The 27500-nt window shown below is 34.4% G+C and overlaps 1 protein-coding gene across 1 annotated transcript; it reads right to left on the reverse strand.

Moving 5' to 3' along the window:
• Positions 1–11063: 11063 nt before the first annotated feature.
• On the reverse strand, positions 11064–26478 carry LOC136834618 (sialin-like). Its single transcript, XM_067097196.1, has 12 exons — positions 26418–26478; positions 24450–24641; positions 23238–23308; positions 20439–20516; positions 20110–20265; positions 18512–18599; positions 16585–16741; positions 15159–15375; positions 13093–13225; positions 12227–12382; positions 11917–12002; positions 11064–11370 (listed from the first exon to the last, which is right to left on the reverse strand). The coding sequence occupies exons 1-12, from the start codon at positions 26476–26478 to the stop codon at positions 11194–11196; spliced, it is 1572 nt and encodes a 523-aa protein (XP_066953297.1). The 3' UTR covers positions 11064–11193.
• Positions 26479–27500: the final 1022 nt, after the last annotated feature.

Consider the following 27500-nt stretch of genomic DNA (forward strand, 5'->3'; position numbering starts at 1 on the left):
TAATAATAATAATAATTCTACTAATAATAAATAATAATAATAATAATAATAATAATAATAATAATAATAATAATAATACTAGAGAGTAAAAGACAATTTTTCATTGGCCGGGTGGGTATGTTCTCATAACACTCTGCTGGGCCCGTTTCGGTTTTCCGAATAATGAAGAATTAATAAATTTATATCTGGTAATAAAATTCATTTCTCGTTATAATGTGGTTCGGATTCCAAATAAGCTGTGGGTTCCGTTGCTATAACCACGTGAAATAAATAATCCTTCGGGCCATAATAAATCAGCTCAGTGGTCTGGTTAAACTAAGGTGTACTTAGAAGACAATAATATTCGTTGAAAGACCAGATTTCAGACACATGTCATAATAGAGAGGAGAATCATTTTCACAATATTAATCTTTCAAGAGAACAATGGAAGAAAAACCGAAGGCTGACTTCTGAGAGCGGTCGAGGGGGGGAAGGCACCTTAAGGAAAGTGAAGCCTCAGAGGGCGAGGAAATAAGAGGGGCAGAGATTAGGCGACGTCCGTCGGGGGGAAAATTGAATCAGAGCGCCGAGGGGAACAGTAAAAAAAGGGAGAATGAACAATGTCACGGCCCAACTGAATCTGAAGCTTATGAAATGAGTGGAATTTTTATGAGAATTTTCTGGGAATAGACATTAAAGTTTCCTTCTTTTATTGGAAAGAGTCTCGCGAGATTGGAAACAGAGAGAGGGGAGAGAGAGAGAGAGAGAGAGACTTCACGAACGCCTGTTGCCAGGCATTCACAACACGTTTGGATATACCACCTAATTCGGGTGGATCTTCTGGAGTTCTGTTGACTCCCCGAATGCTGACAGAAGAGCCGAGGAAGTTCTGGAGTATTTACGAGTAAAGGAAGGTCTCGAGGAGGCGTCTCGAATGATGGGGAAATCTGGCGACGTAAATTTTTTTTCGTCTTCCCCGAAACATGTTGCGTGAACTCTCGGGATGCATTTTCGATACTAAGTGGTGGCTGACGCATCTGCTGTCTGGAACGGATTGTGAGAGAGAGAGAGAGAGAGAGAGATAGAAGGGGGAGGGGAGAGAGTCATTGCTCAGTCCTGAGGGCATAACAAGATTTTTCAGAGAACAAGATATATATATATATATATATATATATATATATATATATATATATATATATATATATATATATATATATATATATATATATATATATATATATATATATATATATATATATATATATATATATATATATATATATATATATATATATATATATATATATATAAATATATAACCTAGAGTTGTATAATCTTTCCATTATTAAACGAACCTAGAGTTGCATAATCTTTCCATTATTAAAGTTGAATTCTCTCTCTCTCTCTCTCTCTCTCTCTCTCTATAATATATATATATATATATATATATATATATATATATATATATATATATATATATATATATATATATATATATATATATATATATGTGTGTGTGTTTGTGTATGTGCGTGTGCGTACGTACAGTATGTATGCAAGTACACATATTTTTCGCTCTATAAACTAGTCACATTCCTCGTCACATCTCGCTATCGCAATCACCAGTTAGGTTTTACCAATCACTCCAGTGAAAAAAAAAATGTATTGAGTAACGAGACATCGTTTGTTAAAGCTCAATATTTACTTCGACGTTCATGAAATAAAAATATTTTCCTATCAAAAATATTTTTCTGTACATCAGAATTCAATTCCTTTTATATCACTGGATTATATTAAAGTTCCCCTTTATAGCCCTTTCTTCCATTTCATTCTCGTTCACTCATTTAGAAGAGCAAAAATTCACTGTTACGTAAAAATGCAATATTTTTCTAATTTCCTTTTTAGGTTTATGAAATGCATATCAATATATTTTCCTTAAAAAATAGGAAAAAGAGACGAACAGGCATGAAAATATATATGGGGCACGGGGGAGAGAGAGAGAGAGAGAGAGAGAGAGAGAGAGAGAGAGAGAGAGAGAGAGAGAGAGAGAGGAAGACGTGTAGAGATTTGTTTACGTCTGAAGTGGGTTCATCTCCAATTCTGGTTATAATTGGAAATTTTAAGAAGAATACAGAGAGAGAGAGAGAGAGAGAGAGAGAGAGAGAGAGAGAGAGAGAGAGAGAGAGAGAGAGAGAGAGAGAGGGTTGGGAAAGTTCAAAGTGAAGTAAGAGAGACAGACACATACACACCAACAAATATATATGTATATATATATATATATATATATATATATATGTGTGTGTATATGTGTGTGTGTATGTGTGTGTGTGTGTGTATATATGTATATATATATATATATATATATATATATATATATATATATATATATATATATATATATATATATATATATATATATATATATATATATATGTGTGTGTGTGTGTGTGTGTGCATGCATGTGTGTTTATAATTTACATTTACATAAATATATATATATATATATATATATATATATATATATATATATATATATATATATATATATATATATATAACTGTCAATCAAATTATACAATGAAATAATGCAAAAATCCAGTAATTCTGACAGTGTAAATTTACGAAGAAAACATTTGCCTTTAATTAAATTTTCTAGCAATAATTCTATCAGTCTGAAAAGCCTGTTCATCTCCTTGAAGATAAAGTACATCCATAGTAACTAATATCTTGTTAAAACATCCATTAATATCACATTAAAGACGAAAGTGTATACATTCATAAATACGTAAGTGTAATGTGTTACGTGTGTATGTATGCATATGTTAGTGTTACCAAACTTTCCCCTCCACCATTTCTCAAATCTGAATTTCCTCATAGTGGCACAATATCCGCTATATTATTTGGAATAACTCAGGGCGGAAATCACGTATGAAATTTAATTAGATTAGCCTCTCGGCTCCGTCAAGGCTATGCGACGTGATTGTACCAGACCATTCCGGTTTAGATGTTCAGACTAATTTAGCTGGAGTCACGTAGTATAGAGAGAGAGAGAGAGAGAGAGAGAGAGAGAGAGAGAGAGAAGGAATATTTGAATAACAGGGAAATGGTTACACCCTGAGGTTTAGTGTTTCCAAATGTATCCCAAAGCACTCGACTCGTAATCAGGTCTACACTGCTCTGGTAAGGTCAACAGGTGCATATGGGATTTTAGGCAGAGAGAGAGAGAGAGAGAGAGAGAGAGAGAGAGAGAGAGAGAGAGAGAGAGAGAATTACGCAAGGCTGACTTGATGGATGACCGCTGGGAGTTCTCAGACGCCCACGGCACGTAACTCTCAAGATACCCACGAAGACTGAATAATTAATTTAAGGTCGTCCTCAGCACAGGACATGATAACCTTGTTTATGTCCTGTTCAGTTGCGTTCCAGATTCGTCACGTGGACAATAAATCCAGGGAGGCTGTTCCAGGATGTTCATTAAATATCTTTGGTGTCTTTTGGTGTGTAAAAGATATTTTCCCTTGATTTATATCACTTCTATTTACTGTCAAAGCAGCACCAATATGCTGTAAATGTGCCGCTGTCGAACTTCTCAGTTCCAGAGGTCCTTTATTCCTCACATCGTTGGACTGTGGAACAGTCTCCTGAGGATGTCATGAAATTGGAACTTCAGAAGTTCAAGCGAAGATGTAATGCAGTACTACCCTCATACAAGTCAACTTGTATTTTAATATTTTACTTACATTTTCATTTATTTATTTATTTGTTCATTTATCTGATTTTTTAACAACTGATCTCCTCTTTCTGCATTATTATGGCGTTCATTCGAAATTCTGTGGAAGCTTGAATTTCAAGTCAGTGGCCCCTGTGGTGGGCTTGTTCCACATGAATAGGGTTCATCTTCTGAATAATAATAATAATAATAATAATAATAATAATAATAATAATAATAATAATAATAATATAAAACACCATATTCTTTGGAAGCTTGAATTTCAGGTCAATGGTCCCTGTGGTGGGCTTGTTCCATATGAATAGGGTTCATCTTCTAACTAATAATAATAATAATAATAATAATAATAATAATAATAATAATAATAATAATAATATAAACACCATATTCTTTGGAAGCTTGAATTTCAAGTCAATGGTCCCTGTGGTGGGCTTGTTCCATATGAATAGGGTTCATCTTCAAACTAATAATAATAATAATAATAATAATAATAATAATAATAATAATAATAATAATATAAACACCATATTCTTTGGAGCTTGAATTTCAAGTCAATGGTCCCTGTGGTGGGCTTGTTCCATATGAATCGTGTTCATCTTCTAACTAATAATAATAATAATAATAATAATAATAATAATAATAATAATAATAATATAAACACCAAATGCTTTCGAAGCTTCTTGAATTTCAAGTCAGTGGTCCCTGTGGTGGGCTTGTTCCATATGAATAGGGTTCATCCTCTGAATATAATAATAATAATAATAATAATAATAATAATAATAATTTAATAATAATAATAATAATAATAACAATAATAATAATAAATAATAATATTTTGTGAGAGCAAAGCGGAAGAAGTAACCAGATGACTGACCGTTTGTTTACAAACACAGTCGGAGATAACTGGCAGTTTATTTGGGAGATTAATCAGTGGAGATTCAGTGATATGTCAGATAAACCTGACAGGTGATTGGCGTGAAAGGACTTGGGAGATTACGAACATGCAAAACGCATGATATTTTATGTATCAAAATAGTGTGCAGAGATTGCTATAATATGAAATGAAACGCCTTCTAAATTTAAGAATACTGTTTGGAGTTTACAACTTCTCTTCCTGTGAATTCTGATCTATAACAGACTCTACGACTTGACACATCAAACTCACTCTCATGATTACTGCACAATAACAAGTACAAAATGCGCCGAAGTTTCTTCGGCGCAATCGAGTTTTCTGTACACCCACTACAGTGTCTAATCAAGGCCACAGAAAATAGATCTATCTTTCGGTGGTCTCAGTATAATGCTGTACGAGCCGCGGCACATGAAACTTTAACCATGGCCCGGTGGAGGCCTACCCTGTATCGTTGCCAGGAGCAAGATTATGGGTAACTTTAACCTTAAATAAAATAAAAACTACTGAGGAGGCTAGAGGACTAAAATTTGGTATATTGGATGATTGGAGGGTGGATGATCAACATACCAATCTGCAGCCCTCTAGCCTCAGTGGTTTTTAAGATCGGAAGGCGAACAGAAAAATTGCGGACAGAAAGAAGTGCGGATAGAATGAAGTGCAGACGGACAGACCAAGCCGGCACAATAGTTTTCTTTTACAGAACACTGAAAATGGATAATATTCCATATATTATTTTATACATATCGCTTTGTACATGTCCTGTGTTATAGGGAAGAGAGATTGAAAGCTTGTTTTTAATCCAGTTTGGTGATTGCTCTGCAGGTTCTTTGACAAGTTTATGCTAAAACACGTTCATGAACAGTTGGATTTTATCGTTTTAGACGGTAAAATATGAGAGAGAGAGAGAGAGAGAGAGAGAGAGAGAGAGAGAGAGAGAGAGAGAGAGAGAGAGCGAGAGTAGGTCATATGCTACATGTAAATTTTAATAATCAACAACTTTAAAGGAGAGAGAGAGAGAGAGAGAGAGAGAGAGAGAGAGAGAGAGAGTTACTCTTTTCAGAGAGAGAGAGAGAGAGAGAGAGAGAGAGAGAGAGAGTCAGAGTCATTATTCAATTAAGAAGCTACATCATTGATAATCAGCAACTGACAACAATCTCTATCTGTCAGCCACGACAGTCGAAATTAAGAACCCTTTTTAATCCATATTCTTCCCTATGCCACCCCACACCCAACCCAAACCAAACCCCAGCTCACCTGATCTCCCCACCCAAAAAAGAAGTACATAATCAACAGAATTCATTCCGATCTCTTCCTGTTCATCAAAATTCATCAGATTCTTGATTAAATTTTTAGTTTTTTTTTCTAATTTCAGTCTCAGTCTCCATGTTCCTTTTTCTTTTGCCTTTTATGGCCTCACGCCATTTTGTTTTATGACCTGTTAACGACTTCCTTATTGCATCTGGGGGGAGAGAGAGAGAGAGAGAGAGAGAGAGAGAGAGAGAGAGAGAGAGAGAGAGAGAGAGAGAGAGGATAATTTCTGAAAATAATTATATTCGCCTCACCACGGAAAGACTGAGTTTTGTGCCCCTCCGGGTGCCGACTGGGATAGGAAAATAATAATAATAATAATAATAATAATAATAATAATAATAATAATAATAATAATAATAATAATAATAATTATTATTATTATTATTATTATTATTATTATTATTATTATTATTATTATTATTATTATTATTATTATCTTAGAAAAAGCTGGAATAATCTGGATAAATCCAAGCTGATAATATCCCTCAGGTGATCTCTTCAAAGCAATTATTTTTCAATGTATTTTCTTTTTTCAGATTTTGGTTCGCTGATATTGTAAAGAAAGAAATCTTTTTTTTTATGAATCGATAGATTTTTTTTCAGCAAATGATAATCTGACGTCGCAACATTTAAGGTCATCGGCTTCTTAAGATATAATGTGTTTATAGAAATAGCCTTATATAAAATGTCAATATTCTATGCTCTTTCAATTTTACGTTTTAGAATCGAGAAGTTAATGAAGCAATAACCGAATAAAAAAATATAAGACGATATTGAGATTATGACAAAAGCAATTTAATGTCAATAGAGCTTAATTGTCTGTACTATAAAAATTCTATCGCTATTACACAATTTCCCCAGAAGCAATTAAAGGCTTTCAAAAGATATTTGCATTATGCAAGTGAAATGAGACTTTGGTATTCTTACTATGACTAATATCAACAAAAATCTTTTCGGTATTCTAGATTGTTCCCATAAACTTATAGAAACTACATGGTAATATGTATATGTATATATATATATATATATATATATATATATATATATATATATATATATATATATATATATATATATATATATATATATAAATATATATATATATATATATATATATATATATATATAGAGAGAGAGAGAGAGAGAGAGAGAGAGAGAGAGAGAGAGAGAGAGAGAGAGAGAGAGAGAGAGAGAGAGAGAGAAAGAGCAATATTTTTAGTTAAAAAGACAAGTGTTTCTTCATGTTTTCCTTGCATGAAACAGCGATACGCGGATGAAAACACTTGCATTTTTGAAAAGCACTAAATAACATCAAAAGAGTAAAATAAAATCCTGAAAAAAAAATAAAATAACATTATGTCATAACGCTTAAGCATCTGTTGAAGTTAAGCTGTATTACTTTTCATGTAGGAAAAAATGAATTAGGAAACCATAAAGTAAAATTCACACTGTGTGAAAAATTATCGAACTGGAGCTAAAAACGGAATCATTCTGCAACAAAAAGAAACAGTTCTCAAATTAGGTCTCTGTGATAACGAACAGCGAAAGTCCATTGCCTCCGTCGTGTTTGTTGTAGCGTACATGTCAAGCAGAATATTCCACTGTTTTGAAAATTATTTGGAATGGGAATGTTGACCTCCATCAACCTCCCGTATGGAGTTGGAATGTAATTGTATCTCACTCTGCTTTTACCTTAAATGGAAAAGAAAAACACTTGACTTCCTTGTCGATCGGAACAAGTCCTGCTCTGCTCTCTCTCTCTCTCTCTCTCTCTCTCTCTCTCTCTCTCTCTCTCTCTCTCTCTCTCTCTCTCTCTCTCTCTCTGTAGATTTCCTTTTCTTTATCTCCATTACTTTTGTAGTTTATGAGGAAACCCCCCCCCATCTCTCTCTCTCTCTCTCTCTCTCTCTCTCTCTCTCTCTCTCTCTCTCTCTCTCTCTCTCTCTGTAGATTCCCTTTTCTTTATCTCCATTACTTTTGTAGTTTATGATGAAACCTCTCTCTCTCTCTCTCTCTCTCTCTCTCTCTCTCTCTCTCTCTCTCTCTCTCTCTCTCTCCAACATTTATATACATGTATATCAGGCCCATGTGCCATGTGCTAGTTCCAGCTAGCCTCCAGTTAAACTGTCAGCCACAAATCACGCCACTGTCTTGGACAGCGATTCATTTTTTCCCCGGAATTCAGTTTTACGAAATGCAGTTCTCTCGACCATTTATCAATGTTTCTAAACCACAAAAAAGCTCAGGTTCGAATCCTGGCCAGATAGGAGCACTTTTACTTTAAAATCCCTTTGGGTGCAAATTATTTCTAAGGTATTGTTAATTCGATTTTAAGTGATATTTGTGGGTTGTTGTATATATATATATATATATATATATATATATATATATATATATATATATATATATATATATATATATATATATATACAGAATATATATATATATATATATATATATATATATATTAACACTGTCAAAGTGTATTAAAAGAAATACAAAATAGGAAGCAAATTCTTAAGTTATTTCAGAAAGGAAGCCCAGTTTGAGGTATAACGAATATATACAGAAAAATATTGAGCAGGTGTTGGTAAACTTCATAAATTTTCATTTTAGAACCAATCGTCTTTTGTCAAAAACACAGATTTATCAAATTTTCCCCTCTGTAATCTTTTTTATCTAATAACATTTACCTGAATCACTGGAAGTCAATTCATGTACTTTATGTAATTTTCAAAAATATTTTTATTAATTTTTTATCGAAAAACAAACCTGCGACGATTTTTTTTTTTATCGATTCGTATTCCGTTCCATTTCTCCATCCCTTTTTCGCACTCCTTCCATTTCCTCTCCATTTCCTCCCATCTACTCAAGCATTCCTTCTCCTATTTCCCTCTGTTTCCTCTCTCTCCTTGCTTTTCTTGTCCCGTTTCTATTCTCCCTCGTTTTTCGTTGCCTCCCGACCCTCTAGTGCCAAGGAGATGTGTTGATCAATATTCCAGCGGATTCTTGTTTTGGCGTTGCTGACAAGAGAGAGAGAGAGAGAGAGAGAGAGAGAGAGAGAGAGAGAGAGGGATTTTATATCTGGGTTGCATTTTTTTTTTTTTTTTTGTGGTTGGAGGAAGAATAAGCTTCACACTAAGGATAGATATATCTCTGTTTCGGTCAGAGCAGGAAAAATCTGATGCCGGACAGACGGGCTGTCACTGAACACGTGGAATTTTAGGTCTCCCGTGCTGTTACGAAAGCCACACACACACACATGCGTAGATGTGTACACATACATACATACATACATATATATATATATATATATATATATATATATATATATATATATATATATATATATATATATATATATATATATATATATATATATATATATATATATATATATATATATATATATATATATATATATATATATATATATATATATATATATATATATATATATATATATATATATATATATATATTCAGTCAGTTAATTACTCTTCATGTTTTATCCAGCAATGAAATCATGGAATTATATCAAGATTATATATCAATTTAGTACTCTAACGCAGAACGCATTGTCGATATTTAACAATTACGGGAAAAACAACCGCGAAAAATAAGTAAAGCTAATAACAAAATTCTCAAAACCAAGGAGAAGTGAAGAAAACTAAGGCCGGATATTCACGATCAGGTTGACCTGTCAGTCCACCCACGACTGTTACACGGATGAGCGTCCACGTGATAAGAGTAGAATCAAGGCCAGGATTAAGAGAAGGCATGCTCACTTCCCTCCAAATCCGCCAAGTAGGCGGAGCTTTGTCTACCTCCTTATTGCGTCAGCAAGTGAATTGCCGTAATGAGCGGGTACCTCTAAGATACGTCATCACCTACATAGTTACCCCAGGTGGGAGGCGAATCCGCCCATTTGGGTAGAACCTTGTCTCTCTTGGCCTTGAGTAAGAACTGTCAGTCGGACCGTCAACTCGAGGTCATTGCCCTTAGTCCTCGCCTAGCCAGGACCCACTAGCCTTCGTCGTGGCAACTCTATATGGCAGCAATGACAACTCCGCTGACTGATGAGGAAGTGGAGCTACATAGACTAGCTGCTGCGGCAATTCACTTAAAAATAGGAAAGAAGCAAAAAAGCATAACAGAGTATTGTCTAAATATTGCCTATTAAAGAGAGATGTCTATTCTCATACAATGTTAATGAATAAGGTTAAATTAGAACTGGGGGGTTGGCTCAGTTATTTATTAAATGGGTCGTGAAGCCTACTTTCATGTGTAACACTTCCATAAAAAGGCAGGACACTGGCCTAGGCCTATACCAAATTGTCTGTATCATATGGAAATATATATCTTTTTATTACATGATTTGGACTCACAACAGTCTACAAATAGCTCAGCAGAGTCTAACAATGAAATGAATTAGGCCTAGACATAGTTTATTCATATTTTGGGCCGAGCGGCTGAGATCCTTCCAGGCGAAATATGGCGGCAAACTGTCATCAAATCGTTGCTTACCCTTGAATCCACACTTGCAATCACCTGTCAGTTGGTCGGAAGTACTTTAAGCAATGCCATCAGTTCATCCATTCTGGCGAGTGGACTGACTCCGGCCACAGACTGTCGTCTACACTAAGTTTTAACGCCAGATTCGATGAACTGAAAGGTGGACTGACGGGTAAACCTGATCGTGAATACCCGGCCTAACAATACTTGGTTAAAGAAGTGTAAAACACTTTATCAGTCTAACAATGCAGTTTATCTTGACTGAAAACATATACTTAACAAACCAGAGAAAAACATCTGTCATATCTATCAAACGTATAATGTAAATACACCGGATCAGTCTATTTACATAACGCTGAAATAGCATAAACTATTTTCCCAAGACGTGATACGAAACCCAAAACCCTGGTTTAGGACCACAATAAAATACGTTTATTCTCGTATCACGCTTCAAAGCAAATAGAGATACAATTCGGTTCAGTTTCAGAGGACCCTTACTCCAGAGACTCATTACCCAGGGTGCATTCCCCCCGAGATGTAACCGAGTACAGGACCTTTCCCCGAAAAAAGCAGGACGCCATATCTTAAAAACTAACCACAGATTTTCTTGAAAATAATTATGCTTACACACAAATTACTCTCTGGAGATTCTGATTTAATTTAAACTAACCTAATCTAACCTAGGGGCATGGCAAGAAAAACTGGGGCTGGTGCAACACTAGCATGCATTTCAGGAATTTGCACCCTAGCCGGATGAAGTGTCCTTCTTGGATGCAGAGGAGGAAGAAGAAGATTTAATCGAATTTCCAAAGTCATTCCAGGGTTGGACGTCGGTCGAGACGAATATCAGGAAGAATATGGCCATGACGCCGTACATTGGGACGCAGCTCCAAAATACTCTTTGCCAGGCCTCGAGAGATTGCTGGATAGAAAAATAAATGTGAATAGATAAATAAATATATATAATAAACTCATTCATAATTTAATATATAAATATATTAATAAATAAATTAATGATTTCATAAATAAATAACTAATCAACACACGAGAACGTGTTTCACAGAAATAAATGTCTGACTCACATCGGCACTGAACCCAGGTCTCTCAAATGAAAGGTCAGGGCGCTACCAGTTGATCCACACAGGTCGATTGGTAGCGCCCTGGCCTTTCATTTGAGAGACTGGGGATCGATCCCGTCTTGGGTCAGAAACTTATAAATAAATAAATTGATTAATAAGTACTTGATAATAATGTATTTTATTCTCAAATCCACACCCAACGTAAACAAACCTCTGAATGCCATTAATTCTCTTTGATAATTTTAACTAACGAACATTAAAAATTGACACATATTTACCAACGCAATGGTCCTCAACTGTATTATAATATTTGAGAATTCTAAACTTTTTAGCTTTATTTGAGATGGTATAACAGTAATTTAGATGACAAAAAAAGAAATATCTCTCACCTGGCCATCTGTCATTACGCCTGTCACAATTGGAACGACGAAGGCCATAATGGATCCCACGGTATTGTCTAGCCCTAGGAGAGTTCCTGAAAATAAACGATAGATTTTTACAACATATCATTCCACACGCACAAACGTACATATACATATATGTATATATATACATATACATATATGTATATATGCATATGTATATATAGATATGTATATATATGTATATATATACATATATATATATATATATATATATATATATATATATATATATATATATATATATATTATATATATATATATATATATATCTTACCAGCAAAATTCGGCGCAATGTCAGTGTGGTTTACGAGGACGCTGGTGGTTGTGGCACCATTCAGGAACAGTGCCAGACACAGCAGCGTGATGGCGAGCTTGGCATTACACCCAGCGAAGGACACTCCCAAAATCATGACTGCTGGACCCCACAGTGCTGAAATTAAAATAATAATAATAATAATAATAATAATAATAATAATAATAATAATAATAATAATAATAATAATAATAATAATCCCAAAATTATGGGCTCTGGACCCAAAAGGGCTGAATAAAGAAAATAATAACAATAATAATAATTTACTGGTAAATATTTACATATTACTTTTGATCTCGAGTACTTTCAGGTCCTAACTGTGACCCTTTTTCAAGAGATGAGGTAGTCAGGCTGGTTCAAGGCCGATCAAAAGTAATATGTAAATATTTACCAGTAAACAAGCTACACACAAGAATTTTGTGGGTTTCTCTTTCAATAATAATAATAATAAAATAGGATTAATTATACCCCATATACAGAGTTTACTATCTTAAATTTAATGTTTGTATATAAAAGGTGATAATACCTTACTGAACATTTAATATGTACAAAGACAAACAGGGTATTAAGTCAATATTTTCGTCCAAGCATTTTGTCATTGTAAATTTTGCCTTTACTTAAAATAACTCTGTAATAAAAAATTGACATATTGATGACCTTTTTCTTTGCACCTAGTGTTTAAAACATCGATATTATTTACTCAATAAATTCCCTTCAATTTCAATCGATATATAACTAGCAACATGTCAAGAAATACGAAGGACTTTATCTCAAAGGTGTGATCTAAATCTCAGTATATTAGACTAAAATCTCAGAAGTTTTCGTACAAATTGCACCGAAGACTCTTCTGGACGTCCTGAGCGAAATGTATTTCCGAGTGATCAACCAGGCTGACAGAGAGCTCCAGGTAATCCCTCCAATGTAACGGCAGAGGAAGGGAACAGCTGATATAGCTCCGTTCTGGAAGGATATAAGAAGAATAGCATTACCGTTCCATGTTCCAGGCTCTACTGCCTTCCAGTTATTTAAATAATACTTTCATTCTTAGCCAGTGATTTACAAGATTGTAGTCAGTCTTATTATAATTTGTCTACATATTTACTGTATATTTTGTAAAAATGTTCCATATTTTCAGAAACTGATTTGTGTTTTTCCAGGGTCTGTGTATTTATTTCAAATTGATTTTATAGATTAAAGAGATTTACTTTATTATTTCCAGTTACCTATATACTGATATCAGTTTCTACTAATTTCCAGTTATCAATTTCAGTAACCAACTACTACCAGATTTTGTCAAATATTTTTATTACATTATGCCATGGCATATGTTTTGTTTCATTCACCCTCATGCTCTAGAGTTACCACAGTTTCTTTAATATTCAATTCATCAATTCTACCAATCTGTTCATTTCCAGTAATAATTTTGAGCAACAGAGAAATCACTTTCAGATTTTGCCAAATATTTCTATTGAATTATGACATGCTTTATGTTTTGCCTTCTTCATTATTATATTCTAGGATCTAGAATGAATCACCACAAAGTTTTTTTTATTTAATTCTCCAATTCTGCTGAACTTTATCAAACTTTGTTAAGCCTCACTAAAAACAAGTCGTCTACAGCTAATATTCCAGAGCCCTCAGTACTTAATTTTCCGCGTCACTGACCAGAATTGTGTGACGTTAGTTTAGTATTATTATTGTTATTATTATTATTATTATTATTATTATTATTATTATTATTATTATTATTATTATTATTATTATTACTCAGAGGATGAACGCTATTCATATGGAACAAGCCCATAAGGACCACTGACTTGAAATTCAAGCAAGCCCATAAGGACCACTGACTTGAAATTCAAGCTTCCAAAAAATATGGGGTTCATTAGGAAGAGAGAGAAGGTAAAGTGAATTACAGAAAGAAGAGACCTCACTTATTAAAAAGAAAAAAATAATTTTATAAAGTAATAAAGAGACATAAAACGAAACATTCTCTACCACTTTTTTCTACAGCTAATGAATCAGCATCACTGCGTCCAATCAAAATGTTTCAGACCATAAATGAACGCTCGTACTTTTGTCAAGGGTACTCGTTAGTGAATAAATGAAGTCGAGCAAATAAATTCCTAGTATTTTTCATTATTATTATTATTGTAGATGATGGTTGTGAAGGATTTTCCGTGTAGATAATAATAATAATAATAATAATAATAATAATAATAATAATAATAATAATAATAATAATAATAATAATAATAATAATAATTAAGAAATTTCGAAACAAAGTTAATACTGATGATGCATATATTTATTATTATTATTATTATTATTATTATTATTATTATTATTATTATTATTATTATTATTATTATTATTATTATTATTATCGAAGTTGTTGTTTAAATTTTATTACAATAATTACAGCTAATGGAAAGTCGAGACTTACTTGCAAAAGTTAGGTAATGTTTCCACTAATTATAGTTATGGATGAGGATTTGATGACAACAAATTAACAAATCGTCAAATCGTAATAACACCTACACATCGACGCATTCACACCCATTCACATAAATCCATTCATATATTTAAAAAATTATTTAAATACGCATGCGCGATCTAGATCGTTGCCAGATGTACGATTATGGCTAACTTTAACCTTATAAATAAAAAAAAAACTACCGAGGCTAGAGGGCTGCAATTTGCTATGTCTGATGATTGGAGGGTGGATGATCAACATACCAATTTGCAGCCCTCTAGCATCGGTAGTTTTTAAGATCTGAGGGCGGACAGAATAAATTGCGGACGGATAGACAAAGCCGGCACAATAGTTTTCTTTTCAGCAAACTAAAACCACACTTTCAAGGAAACTTAGAAACTCATTATAAAAACTCACGCTTCTGATGGAAAACCCAAGGACGTTCTTCATGTAGGTGGGCAGCTGGGCAAAGAGAAGCGAGATACCCCATCCAGTACCTGCGCAGGCGGACAATATTGCCCAGACAGGTAAATTCGTGAACACTTCCCTCCAAGGAATTCTCCTGGGTCGGTTGGTGTTGGTTCCGCTTTCCCGAAGAGCTGTTTCTATGTATTTGAGTTCGTCGTCGCTTATTCTGTTTACGAGACAGACAGACAGAGAAAAAACGGGAGATAGGGAAAGAGACAGACAGACAGACAGGGACAGGCAGAGAAAAAGGAGGGAGACAGACAGACAGAAGAGACAGAGACAGACAGAGAGAGAGAGACAGAGAGAGAGAGAGAGAGAGAGAGAGAGAGAGACAGTCAGGCAGACAGACAGAGAGAAAAAAAGGGGGAGAGAAAGAGACAGAAAGACAGACAGACAGAGAAAAAGGAGAGAGAGAGGCACAGAGACAGAGTGAAAAGAAAAAAGGAGAGAGAGAGAGAGAGAGAGAGAGAGAGAGAGAGAGAGAGAGAGACAGAGGGACAGAGAAAAAAGGAATGAAAGAGAGAGAGAGAAAGGGGGGGGAAGGAGACAGACAGACAGACAGAGAAAAAGGAGAGAGAGAGAGAGAGAGAGAGAGAGATTGTGAGGAGTCCAGTGATATTGTATACGAGGAACAGAAGGCGTATAATAAGCTGTATGTTCATATGTTTCATTATTTGTAAAACTGAATTTGTTCTGCATCATTCATCTTTCCCCAACTCCGAGGATACTTCATTAAGATATGCCAAAGAAACGGGTTGTTATTACCTATAGGTCTTTGGCATTATTGGTCAGATGAATAGTTTGTAAATGACTTGGAGAGAAAAGATTGATTGGCAAGGCTACAAAACCAGTTATATAATAAATAAATAAATAAATAAATAAATATATATATATATATATATATATATATATATATATATATATATATATATATATATATATATATATATATATATGTATATATATAGATGTAAATACGTATATTTAATATATATAAGTGCATATATAATATATATATAAATATACATATATGTAAATACGTATATATAATATACATAGGTATATATAAATACGTATATATAATATACATAGGTATATATAAATGTATGCACATATACAAACATACTCACACACATACACACACGTGTATTCAGATAATTATTTCCTCGAGCACAGTTCTTTTAATTTCACGACAATCAACAGGCAAGCAATCACCTGACATTCGTTCTATTTCTTCACACTACAAGAAAAAAAACAGTTATTCCATGTTAATCAGAAAAAAAAAAACTGGATTTTATCTTCACCCGGTACATAACGACGTTGGACGTCATAAGAGTGCCATTTAAGATCTGAAAGGAGACTTCCCAGCACCTACCTTGGATGTTCATCGGGCGAGTCGTACATGAAAGCGAACCAGACGCAGCACCACAGGAGGGAGAGGGCCCCCATCACGTAAAATTGGGAGGCCCAGCCGTGGTTGTCGATGATGACCCCACACAGAGGCAGCGTCATTGCCGAGCTCAGAGTGCTCGCTTTGGGAGAAATAAAAGAAGAAGATCTGAGGATTCACAGAAGCCACAAGTAAGGATGGAGGGAGTCCCACACCTTTTTGTCACACTCAGACACTCGGTGGGAAAAGGGTGAGTCATTCTCCGTCTTTGGAACGGCGCCTCCTCCTGGTGTTCTTAGTGAGAAAATGTTTTCGTATGGTTTCGGATTTCCTGGTAATGTGACTCGCTTCACCCCCATTTTTATCCATTTTCTTGTTAAACTCCCCTTTCCTGGATTTTCCTCTGGTTGTGGTATGTAGAATTCATATATATATATATATATATATATATATATATATATATATATATATATATATATATATATATATATATATATATATATATATATATATATATATATATATATATATGTATATGTGTGTATATATTATATATTATATATATATATATATATATATATATATATATATATATATATATGTATATATATATATATATATATATATATATATATATATATATATATATATATATAAGCCACTTAATCGCTCCCCTTTATTTTGTAGTGTACACGATTAAAACCAGGTTACTTTAATCCTTTATAATTATCTAGTAACTAATGGTTAAAAAGGCTGGCCGCTGGCTAGACATCAGCAAATCCAAAGATAAATCTTTCCTGAAAATAGTCATGGAGAAATAATAACAGCATTTAATCATATACAGTAACTACAATCAGTGTTTTGTCCAAGAAAATGAACGTGGATACAGAACATAATCTCAGTAATGTATCATCCCCTGAAACAGTGTTTATTATACAGATATTGCAGCCAGTTTTCTATCCAAGAAAATGAATTCGGATACTGATTATAACCTCCGTAATATATCACCACATGAAACAGCATTTTATCACACAGATTACAGTCAGTTTTCTATCCAAGAAAATGAAATCGGATACTGATTATAATCTGTGTAATGTATCACCACATGAAACAGCATTTTATCACACAGATTACAGTCAGTTTTCTATCCAAGAAAATAAACGTGGTACAGAATCTAATCTCTGTAATATATCGCCACATGAAACAGCATTTATCATACAGAGGTTACAGCCAGTTTTCTATCCAAGAAAATAAACGCGGATACTGATTATAATCTCTGTAATATGTCACCACAAGAAACAACATTTATTATTCAGAGATTACAGCCAGTTTTCTATCCAAGAAAATAAACGTGGATACAGAATTTAATCTCTGCAATATATCACCACATGAAGCAGCATTTATCATACAGAGATTACAGCTTTTCTATCCAAGAAAATAAACATACAGAATAATCACAGAGATTACATTTTCTAAAGAACATAAACGTGGATTTATCATGTATCATCCCAGAAGATTTATCATACAGAGATTATAGTCAGTTTTCTGTCCAAGAAAATGAATTCGGATACTGATGATAATCTGTAATATATCACCATATGAAACAGCATTTTATCACACAGATTACAGACAGTTTTCTATCCAAGAAAATAAAAGTGGATACAGAATATAATCTCTGTAATGTATCATCCCATGAAACAGCATTTATCACACAGAGATTACAGCCAGTTTTCTATCCAAGAAAATGAATTCGGATACCGATTTTAATCCCTGTAATATATCACCACACGAAACAGCATTTTATCACACAGAGATTACAGCCAAGTTCTCTATCCAAGAACATAAACGTAGATACTGATTATAACCTCCGTAATATATCACTCCATTATAGAATGCTTAAGTAGATCCTTACCGAGGTACACAATGGCGATAAATCTAGGTCGCTCTATTGGGGGAATCCATCGTGCAATGCAGGCGTGCATCGAGGGCCAAGAGGGTCCCTGGAAAGGACCGAACATAAATCTCAGCCAGACACGATTTATCTTCTTCGGGATTTTAAAGTTAATTTCCATGGAATGGAATATGGAATTTTGGCCTAAAGGCCAAGCACTGGGACCTATGAGGTCATTCAGTGCTGAAAAGGAAATTGAGAGTAGAAGGGTTTGTAAGGTGCAACAGGAGGAAAACCTCGCAGTTGCACTATGAAAGATTTGTTAGGAGAGAATGGACAGCAAGATGGAAGAAAGATAATATGATTGGAGGTACAGTAAAAGGAATGAAAGAGGTAGCAGTTAAGGACCGAAGGGACGCTACAAAGAATCTGAAGTGATGCCTACAGTGCACCGCATGAGGCGTACTGACGGCACTACCCCGCTACGGAGAAATTTTGAATATATTATTGACATAATTTCCAGAAATCTCATACTTGAATTACGATTGATTTTAAATATATTATTGACCATTTTTGGGAAATTTTTCATTTTATTATTTCTGAGCATACTGCAAATAATTTGATAAAAATAAAAAATTCAGAAAGTTAGAAATTCCTTTTTTTCTGTTCAAACAACACGTGCGCATCAGATATCTAAAGACGAATTATAATTCCTTACCTCATCTGTAAATCTTCCTACCATCCTCAAATCGACTCGCTAATACCGAATTCATTTCCATTCTCTTAACACTTACGAATCATTATAAAGGTCCTTTGAATCTCAAGGAATTCCAGATTCCTACCTGAAACATTCCTTGAATTTTAATTCCTGAACTAAAAACTTTGTACCATCCTCATATCGACTCGCTAATACCGAATTCATTTCCATTCTCTTAACACTTATGAATCATTATAAATGTCCTTTGAATTCCAATGAATTCCAGATTCCTACCTGAAACATTCCTTGGTGAATTTTAATTCCTCAACTCTCCTGCAAAAATTTCTACCATTCTCATATCGACTATGTAATGTTGAATTCATTCCCATTCTCCTAAAGCTTTAGAATCATTACAAATGTCCTTTGAATTCCAAGGAATTCCAGATTCCTACCTTAACATTCCTTGGCAAATTTCAGTTCCTCAACTAAAAACTTTTCTACTATTCTCATATCGACTCAGTAATGCTGAATTCATTCCCATTTTCATAAGGCTTTTGAATCATTACAAATGTCCTTTGAATTCCAAGGAATTCCAGATTCCTACCTGAAACATTCCTTGATGAATTTGAATTCCTCAATTCTTCTGTAAAAACTTTCTACCATTCTCATGTCGACTCTATAATATTGAATTCATTCCCATTCTCCTAACGCTTGTGAACCATTATAAATCTCCTTTGAATTCCGAGGAATTCCAAATTCCTACCTGAAACATTCCTTGGTGAATTTTAATTCCTCAACTCTTCTGTAAAAACTTTCTACCATTCTCATATCGACTCTGCAATGTTGAATTCATTCCCATTCTCCTAACGCTTTTGAATCATTACAAATGTCCTTTGAATTCCAAGGAATTCCAGATTCCTACCTGCAACATTCCTTGGACGACACGTAACGCAATCAGGGCCCCATAATGTGCTCGTGCCATCACAGGCGACAGGATTGCACAAATTCCACCTGCCAGGATGCAGAGGCCGAAGACAAGCTTCGTTCCGTAGAGCTCCGCCATTCTACCTCCTGCAACCTGGAAGTGGTCACAGTCATATGAATCTTTGTGAGAACAGGAATGATGATGACGACAATCATCAAAACAGAGAGAGAGAGAGAGAGAGAGAGAGAGAGAGAGAGAGAGAGAGAGAGAGAGAGAGAGAGAGGGTTGTTAACAAATCGTTTGAGAAAATTCTCATTCGAACTTGCCTGTGTGAGGGCATAGCCGTAGAAGAAAGCGCCTAGGACCAAACCCTGAGTTGTTTCGTCCCAGAGCAATTCACCCTCCTGGAAAATAAAGAATGTTGTCGTAAATACACAGTCATATATCCGTATAGACAGACATACATACATACGTACATACATACATACATACATACATCTTCTTCTTCTTCTTCGTTTTAACGTGCTTTTTCCCATTTTTATATGGGGTAAGCACGATGTCTTCTTTTGAAGGACTTTGATTTGGCGTTGGGGTAGGCCGTAGCCTCGATCGGCTGCCCTGCCTGACATCGCTTAGACCCCGGTAGCGAATGTGTACATATATCGTACCAAATCCCCAGCTCCCTTTCTCCCAGCAGCGACGAGAACTGAGCGGTTAGGTCGACAGTTCGAGACGTGTGAGGTGTCTGTTATGTTTTTAGAAGATGTTGGAGTGGCTTTAACATAACATACATACAGTACATACATATATATATATATATATATATATATATATATATATATATATATATATATATATATATATACATATATATATATATATATATATATATATATATATATATATATATATATATCACACATTAAATCCTTAATATTACCAATAGCAAAAGGAAGACGTGAAAGTGAGGAATTCCTTAAAAGAGAAAGTAGGGACTTTCCCATGAAGGTGTACTGGGTGGCCTTCGAATAAAGTGCAATCAAAAAAGTACAAAGGAAATAAATGAAAGGATTATTTTTGCCTTGGGGAATGATTACTAGGAGACTGAACAGAACGTGAAATGAAAGGGGATGCAGAACAACATTCCTTTGCAACAACAAAGTCTTCCAGCTTTGAAAGACAGAGGAAGATTTCTTGACAAGGGGTTCATATAAATAGAGGGTGAATCGAGGCACAAAAGAACCAGGGGTGAGAATTCTGAGAAGACGAAATTTAATGAATAAAAAAATAGGGGTGAGGGACAACAACAAAATGGTTATTTAGGAATCGAATGTCGTGTCATCTAGATGCGTAACAAGAATCGTGAGTAACAATATGTCTCGCTCAAGCGTCGTTTTAAGAAGGCTATGATCTCTCTCTCTCTCTCTCTCTCTCTCTCTCTCTCTCTCTCTCTCTCTCTCTCAATTCCCAGATAAGAATAATAGTCATGGATGACAGGTAACGCCTTCTGCATAATACCAATGTGGTTCGGATTCCACAATAAGCTGTAGGTCCCGTTGCTAGGTAACCAGTAGGTTCTTAGCCACGTAAAAATAAGTCTAATCCTTCGGGCCAGCCCTAGGAGAGCTGTTAACCAGCTCAGTGGTCTGGTTAAACTAAGATATACTTACTTTTTTCTGCATAATACCAAAATCAATTAACATATAAAATCCACCACGACGAACATTAATCTAAAAAACTATAAGACAGCGTTAATCGTCGTTTGAATACTTCAGCAAGTACCCTATTTTCTAACCTCACATCCCCAACCCCCGCCAACAATCCTTCCATTGTACAGCGTAATATCTTTTGATTCAAAAGTGCACGCTTGCTCCATCTATTGGTCTGAGTGAAGTTGGTTTCATCTATCGAATGATCAAATACAACACTCCCCTATTGAGGAGTCCTTGGCAAGGATCTTAACCGCCAGGTTGGGTTGGGCGGGAAAAACCATTATTTTCGAGGGTTGAAATGATAGTCAACATGGAATTATGCCCGCCTATAAAGTGCAAAAAAACTTTCAATCTCATAAATATTAAAATCTACACAATTGATAACCCATATTCATTACACTAAGTACAATGAAACTGATGTAACTATCGAGTAATTACAGTTTGAACGTGAATTGAGCACCCTTCCTCCCCCGTCTTAAAAATGCAGTTGTCCATGTTACCAGGACACTGCAAAGTGCTGCCAACTTTCGGAGCCTTCAAGAAACATTTCCAGCCGGCTTCATTGGATCGCTTCGCTGATTGGTTCTCTTCTTTGCCGTTAACGACCCAACTGCTTAGTGTAACTTGAACTATCAAATGGCGGTTGATAGGAAAAGTGAAACCACTAAACAGAGTCAAGAATCTATGTCCTACCCCGTTTTTATAAATACTTCTTATATGAAGGCATAAATTCTTCATTGTTCACCGACCTAATGTATTCTCGCCCACATTCATCATTCAATATGAATACATCAGCGAGCCTTCATCAAACATAAACAGACCCTCATAAATGTTATCTATTTATTTATGAGCTTACGAAGCAGGCGAGGCTCGAAATTGAAACGAGAAAAAACATGACAAATGGAAAAATGATGAAAGTTTGAATAAAAATTCAGGAAACTAATTTTGCTTGGAGGGGTTTTGAAAGAGCAAGAAAGAGCCAAAATTAATTTGCGCTTTGATCAGATAAGGGAGAGGGGACAGGTTGCGAGAAACTAGGAGGAAAACGATAATATTGCATTATCTGAAAAAAAATCATGAATATATACATATATACACATGTATGCATGCATGTATGTATGTATGTATGTACGTATACGTGTATATATGTGAAACCACTTCCAGATAAGTAAATATTGTCAAAATTTATCTTACTGGTTTATTTAGAATTTCTTTACACCATGAAAGTAATTAACTGATCATGAATAAATTATATAATTATATATATATATATATATATATATATATATATATATATATATATATATATATGTGTGTGTGTGTGTGTGTATATGCATATACATACACCTATGTAAAATAAGATTATGTAATATATGGAAATATAATTATTTAATATTCACGCTTCAGACCTACCTCATTAGGTGTGGTTGGGATCGCTGTGGATAACTGGTAAGCGCCTTTTGGTAGCACATAATCCGATGTTTCTATGGATGGAAAGAGATCAGTCAATTAAGATATGCTGATATTAGTAGTAATATTGTAAGGCGCAGACACTGTGTATAAGGCCAAGAATTGGATTTTGGAGATGGAACGCGGTCTAATTTGATTTTAGATTGTTAACTTCGGGAAAAGTATCTACATAACAAAGGACAATATATATATATATATATATATATATATATATATATATATATATATATATATATATATATATATGTATATATATATATGTATATATATATATTGTGTGTATGTATGTATGTGTGTATATATATAAAAGTGTGTTTTAGTGCATAATGCTCATAATGTAAGTGGTTCCTAAAGGTGTTCTTCCACCGAATTTGGGCCATCATCCACTGAGACCTGGATTCTAACCAATACGCTTCTTTTCTCAGGATTTATGACCCAATCAGATTACAGCCAACATGTCAGATGATTCAACGCTTAGATAAACGGAAACGAAATGGGTTTTAACAGAAGGCGCCCACATCATTCCGTTTTCGCCCGGTATTCAAACTAGGGTCCTCCATCCCCTGTACACCTAAAGCTAAAGCCTGTCCACACACTAGGGGGCACTGCCCAACGGGCAAACACTGTTCCCATAACCCGTTCCACTATACTGACCGACCGAGTATGGAGCCAGAACGATATGATTGTCTGGTAACACTGCTTCAGAAGCGAGAGAAAATATAAACAGCTGGAAGTGCCCGCCGGGCATGCCCGCTAGTGTGGACATGCCATAAGGAGTTCAAATATGAAAATCTTGAGCTGCTCCTATGACAAACAATCATAGATATATCCTGAGTGTGTGCTTATACGTGTGTGTATGTGTGTGTGTGTGTGTGTGTGTTTTCTCACAGACTTCCAGATGTCAAGAAATCTCGAAGCCTCAGATGAAAAGGCCTTTTCCTCTTGCAGTTAATTTAAGAATAAATAAAATTTTCACAAAAGAGTATATTAATTAATTACTGTTTTTGAGTGGCGAGTAACTAAAACTAGATCTGTAAATTGTCAGTTTATGCTAATGTAAAGAAATGCCTATGTATACCGTGTTGATGGACATTGTAACCTCCTTCAATAATGTTTTTTCCTTTCAAAAAAATTTTAAAAAATTAATAAAATTACCATTATCTGCATTATGTAAGAATACAGAGACACTCTCCTGAAGCTGAGATTCGCAGGCGACAGCAACGCCACCTGTGGTATTCCTCTTGACCATCGCAACAATTGCAACTGACAAGTTGATCCTGACCATGTACAGGTTGACAAAGCCGAACCAGGCCATGATGGCCAAGGAAATTCGGGCAGGTAACCATCCTGGAATATTTAATTAGTCCCTCCTTTATGAATCATAATGGAATATTTAATTAGTCCTTCCTTTATGAATCATAATGGAATATTTAATTAGTCCTTCCTTTATGAATCATAATGGAATATTTAATTAGTCCTTCCTTTACGAATCGTAACGTAGCTAAATATGGTCCTCTTGTCATTAATGATAAAGTGTAAAGTATGTTTTGACGGAGAGATGGAGACATTGAGAGATCTTGGATGGTGGGAAGAAATATTTTTAGGATACTCAAATGCCTTTTTCATTTTCTAAAGAACCAAGACTCAACATAAGCAAATGATGTCAAAATATTATTGTAATGGCCACCGCTATAAGGTGAGACTCAAAATTAATAAATATTACAGAATATTTTTATTTCCTTTATGTTAAGCTTCAGCGTGAAATAAATGCTTTTGAAATGAGTTTAGTATTTTTTATATAAATTAAGAGAAAACATTAATACAGTTATTATGATCGAAAGGCTTTTAGTTTTTGCTGAAATGGTAAGACTTCACTTGAAAATAAATGTCATCGAAATATTTTTAATATTTCTAAATGAGGCAAAACACAAAGCAAAAGAATTTTCTAAAGTGATGAAAACTAACCTGAAATAAAAGTTATAAATGAAATAAAAGTTCTTTCACTTGAAGCGAAACAGAAAGGAGTAGAAAAAAAAACCATTATTGTATTTCCGGGACAGGAGAACAAAAGAAAACAAAAATTATAATTGACATCATTAAGGCTTCGCACTCAGTTTCTTTAAAATGGAGTTGATCAAGAATTAAAAAAAGAACCAGTAAAACAATGATTTCCTTGCAACGTGAGTCCATGAAATGGAACGAGACTTTGACTGTGGTATGGATATTTACTGAATAAATGTTGTAAACTGAAAACAAGCAATAGGTTAACGATTTTAAGGTTAGATTTTGATGCAGACCCAAAAAAGGATGCAAATACGACAATGGTCCTGATATTTTATAGCATGGATGTGGATGGGAAGATACTTAGGATTTATAAGGACTGACCCGTAATTACCCAAATGGATAAAAATGGTCAATACTTCCAATGTAAATAATACAGGACTTAAAGCTTCTGTTCAAAAAGTATTCACGAGTCAATATGCTTGTCATTTCAAAACATATTCAGATGAATAGTAAAAATTGTAATGTAGTGAATGTACTTTAAGTACTAATTTCACTTATGTAAATGCATTATGATGTATATACAACATTTCAAATTGTAAGAATTGTAAATGTATATTTTCTTAATAAAAATCAAAAACATATTTTCAACATCGTCTGTAAAAGTCCAGAAATCACTGACGTTATTCTAAGCCATGGCTTCAGAAAAGCAGTAAAACCCACCATACTAAATGTACAATTAAAAAAATTCCTATATTTTTTATATAATAAAAGTTGTTCGCCATCTGAAAAGCATTCAGATTATAAAGGGAATGTATATTTTTTCTATTTTTTATTAACCATTTTCATTATTTTTTTATCCATATTCTTAAATTTATGTACAATATGTCTATGTACATCAATGCTTAATAAATAAACAAAAATTTCTCAACACTGGCAATATTATAATCCCTAAATTCTGAGTGAGCTACATTCCAGAATTCAATGATTTAATATATGAGTTATCACAACTACAATTTCTGCAATATTTATAACCCTCATACAACAATTAAAGGGAATATATTGAATTAATGCCTAACGAACCTTCCGCCATAAACAATAAACATTTGACAGTTGTCTTACGTGTTCTGGTTCTTAGGAATTCATCGACAGCGCTCTGATTATCTCTGAACAGCTCAAACATTTCTGCTGGAAAAACAAAGGCTTAAGTATGACTGTGAAAAGTTTGTGCGATCCCCATCTATAAGGCGACAGTTCTTGATTTGCACTTTTTTTTTTTCATTTCAAGGAAAAGGATATTATTTGAAAAGATGATTGCGAACAGTAGCAAAGTTGAGAATGACAGAAATATTGCATACATAACGGAAACAAAAAACAAAAAAAAGATATTGCTACCAACTACAGAAATAACAAGAACAAGAACAATAATAATACATTTGTTTAGTTAATAAAATGGAAATTGCTTCCTCTGTTATGCCGAATCAACTTTAGGCAAATTCCAGAACAATTATTTCAGCTACATTCACAAAACACCACACCGTAATATTGTATTTATTCGATCCTCGTATAGGATACCATAGATAAAGAATACTAATTTACTTCCGCGCCGAGACTCGAAACCACATCACATTTTGGAATGGAATGGAATCTAGAGTTTAGGCCAAAGGCCAAGCACTGCGACCTATGAGGTCATTCACCGCTGGAAAGGAATTTGAGAGTAGGCAGGATTTAAAGGTGTGACAGGAGGAAAACCTCAAAGCAATTGCACCACTTTGAAAGAATTGTTGGAGAGGACGGATTAGCAAGATGGAAGAAAGATAAAATGAAAGGAGGTACAGTAAAAGGAATGAAAGGGGTTGCTATTCGGGGCCGAAAGGACGCTGCAAAGAACCTTTAATAATGCCTACGGTGCAACCCGTGAGGTGCACTGATAGCACTACCCCCTACGGGGCATATCAGGATTTGAACATAAAAACTTAAAAAGTCAATGAAAAACTCCTCAGCATTTTTTGCATAAACTTATTCCAGACGCGTTCTTTAACCCGTGTTAATTTCAGATCAGACAAACTGCACTTTTGCAAAATGTTAGTTCCATCGTCAGCTTGAATTTCAGATAATCACAGTTGCTGTTCTCGGCAGTCCAAAACCATACACAGTGGAGAAATGAAGCATTTTAGTTAATACTTCTAAACACCTCACTGCCTA

This window comes from Macrobrachium rosenbergii, chromosome 54 (assembly GCF_040412425.1).
Source record: "Macrobrachium rosenbergii isolate ZJJX-2024 chromosome 54, ASM4041242v1, whole genome shotgun sequence".
Lineage (NCBI taxonomy): Eukaryota > Metazoa > Arthropoda > Malacostraca > Decapoda > Palaemonidae > Macrobrachium > Macrobrachium rosenbergii.

Coding starts and splice junctions, on each gene's coding strand:
- LOC136834618 (XM_067097196.1), bottom strand. CDS start 26,478: ATGTTTGAGCTGTTCAGAGATAATCAGAGCGCTGTCGATGAATTCCTA. Junction 16,742..18,511: donor TATCGCCATTGTGTACCTCG/GTAAGGATCTAC, acceptor TTTCTCCCAAAG/CGAGCACTCTGAGCTCGGCA. Junction 12,383..13,092: donor AAGAGTCTTCGGTGCAATTT/GTACGAAAACTT, acceptor TTTTAATTTCAG/CACTGTGGGGTCCAGCAGTC.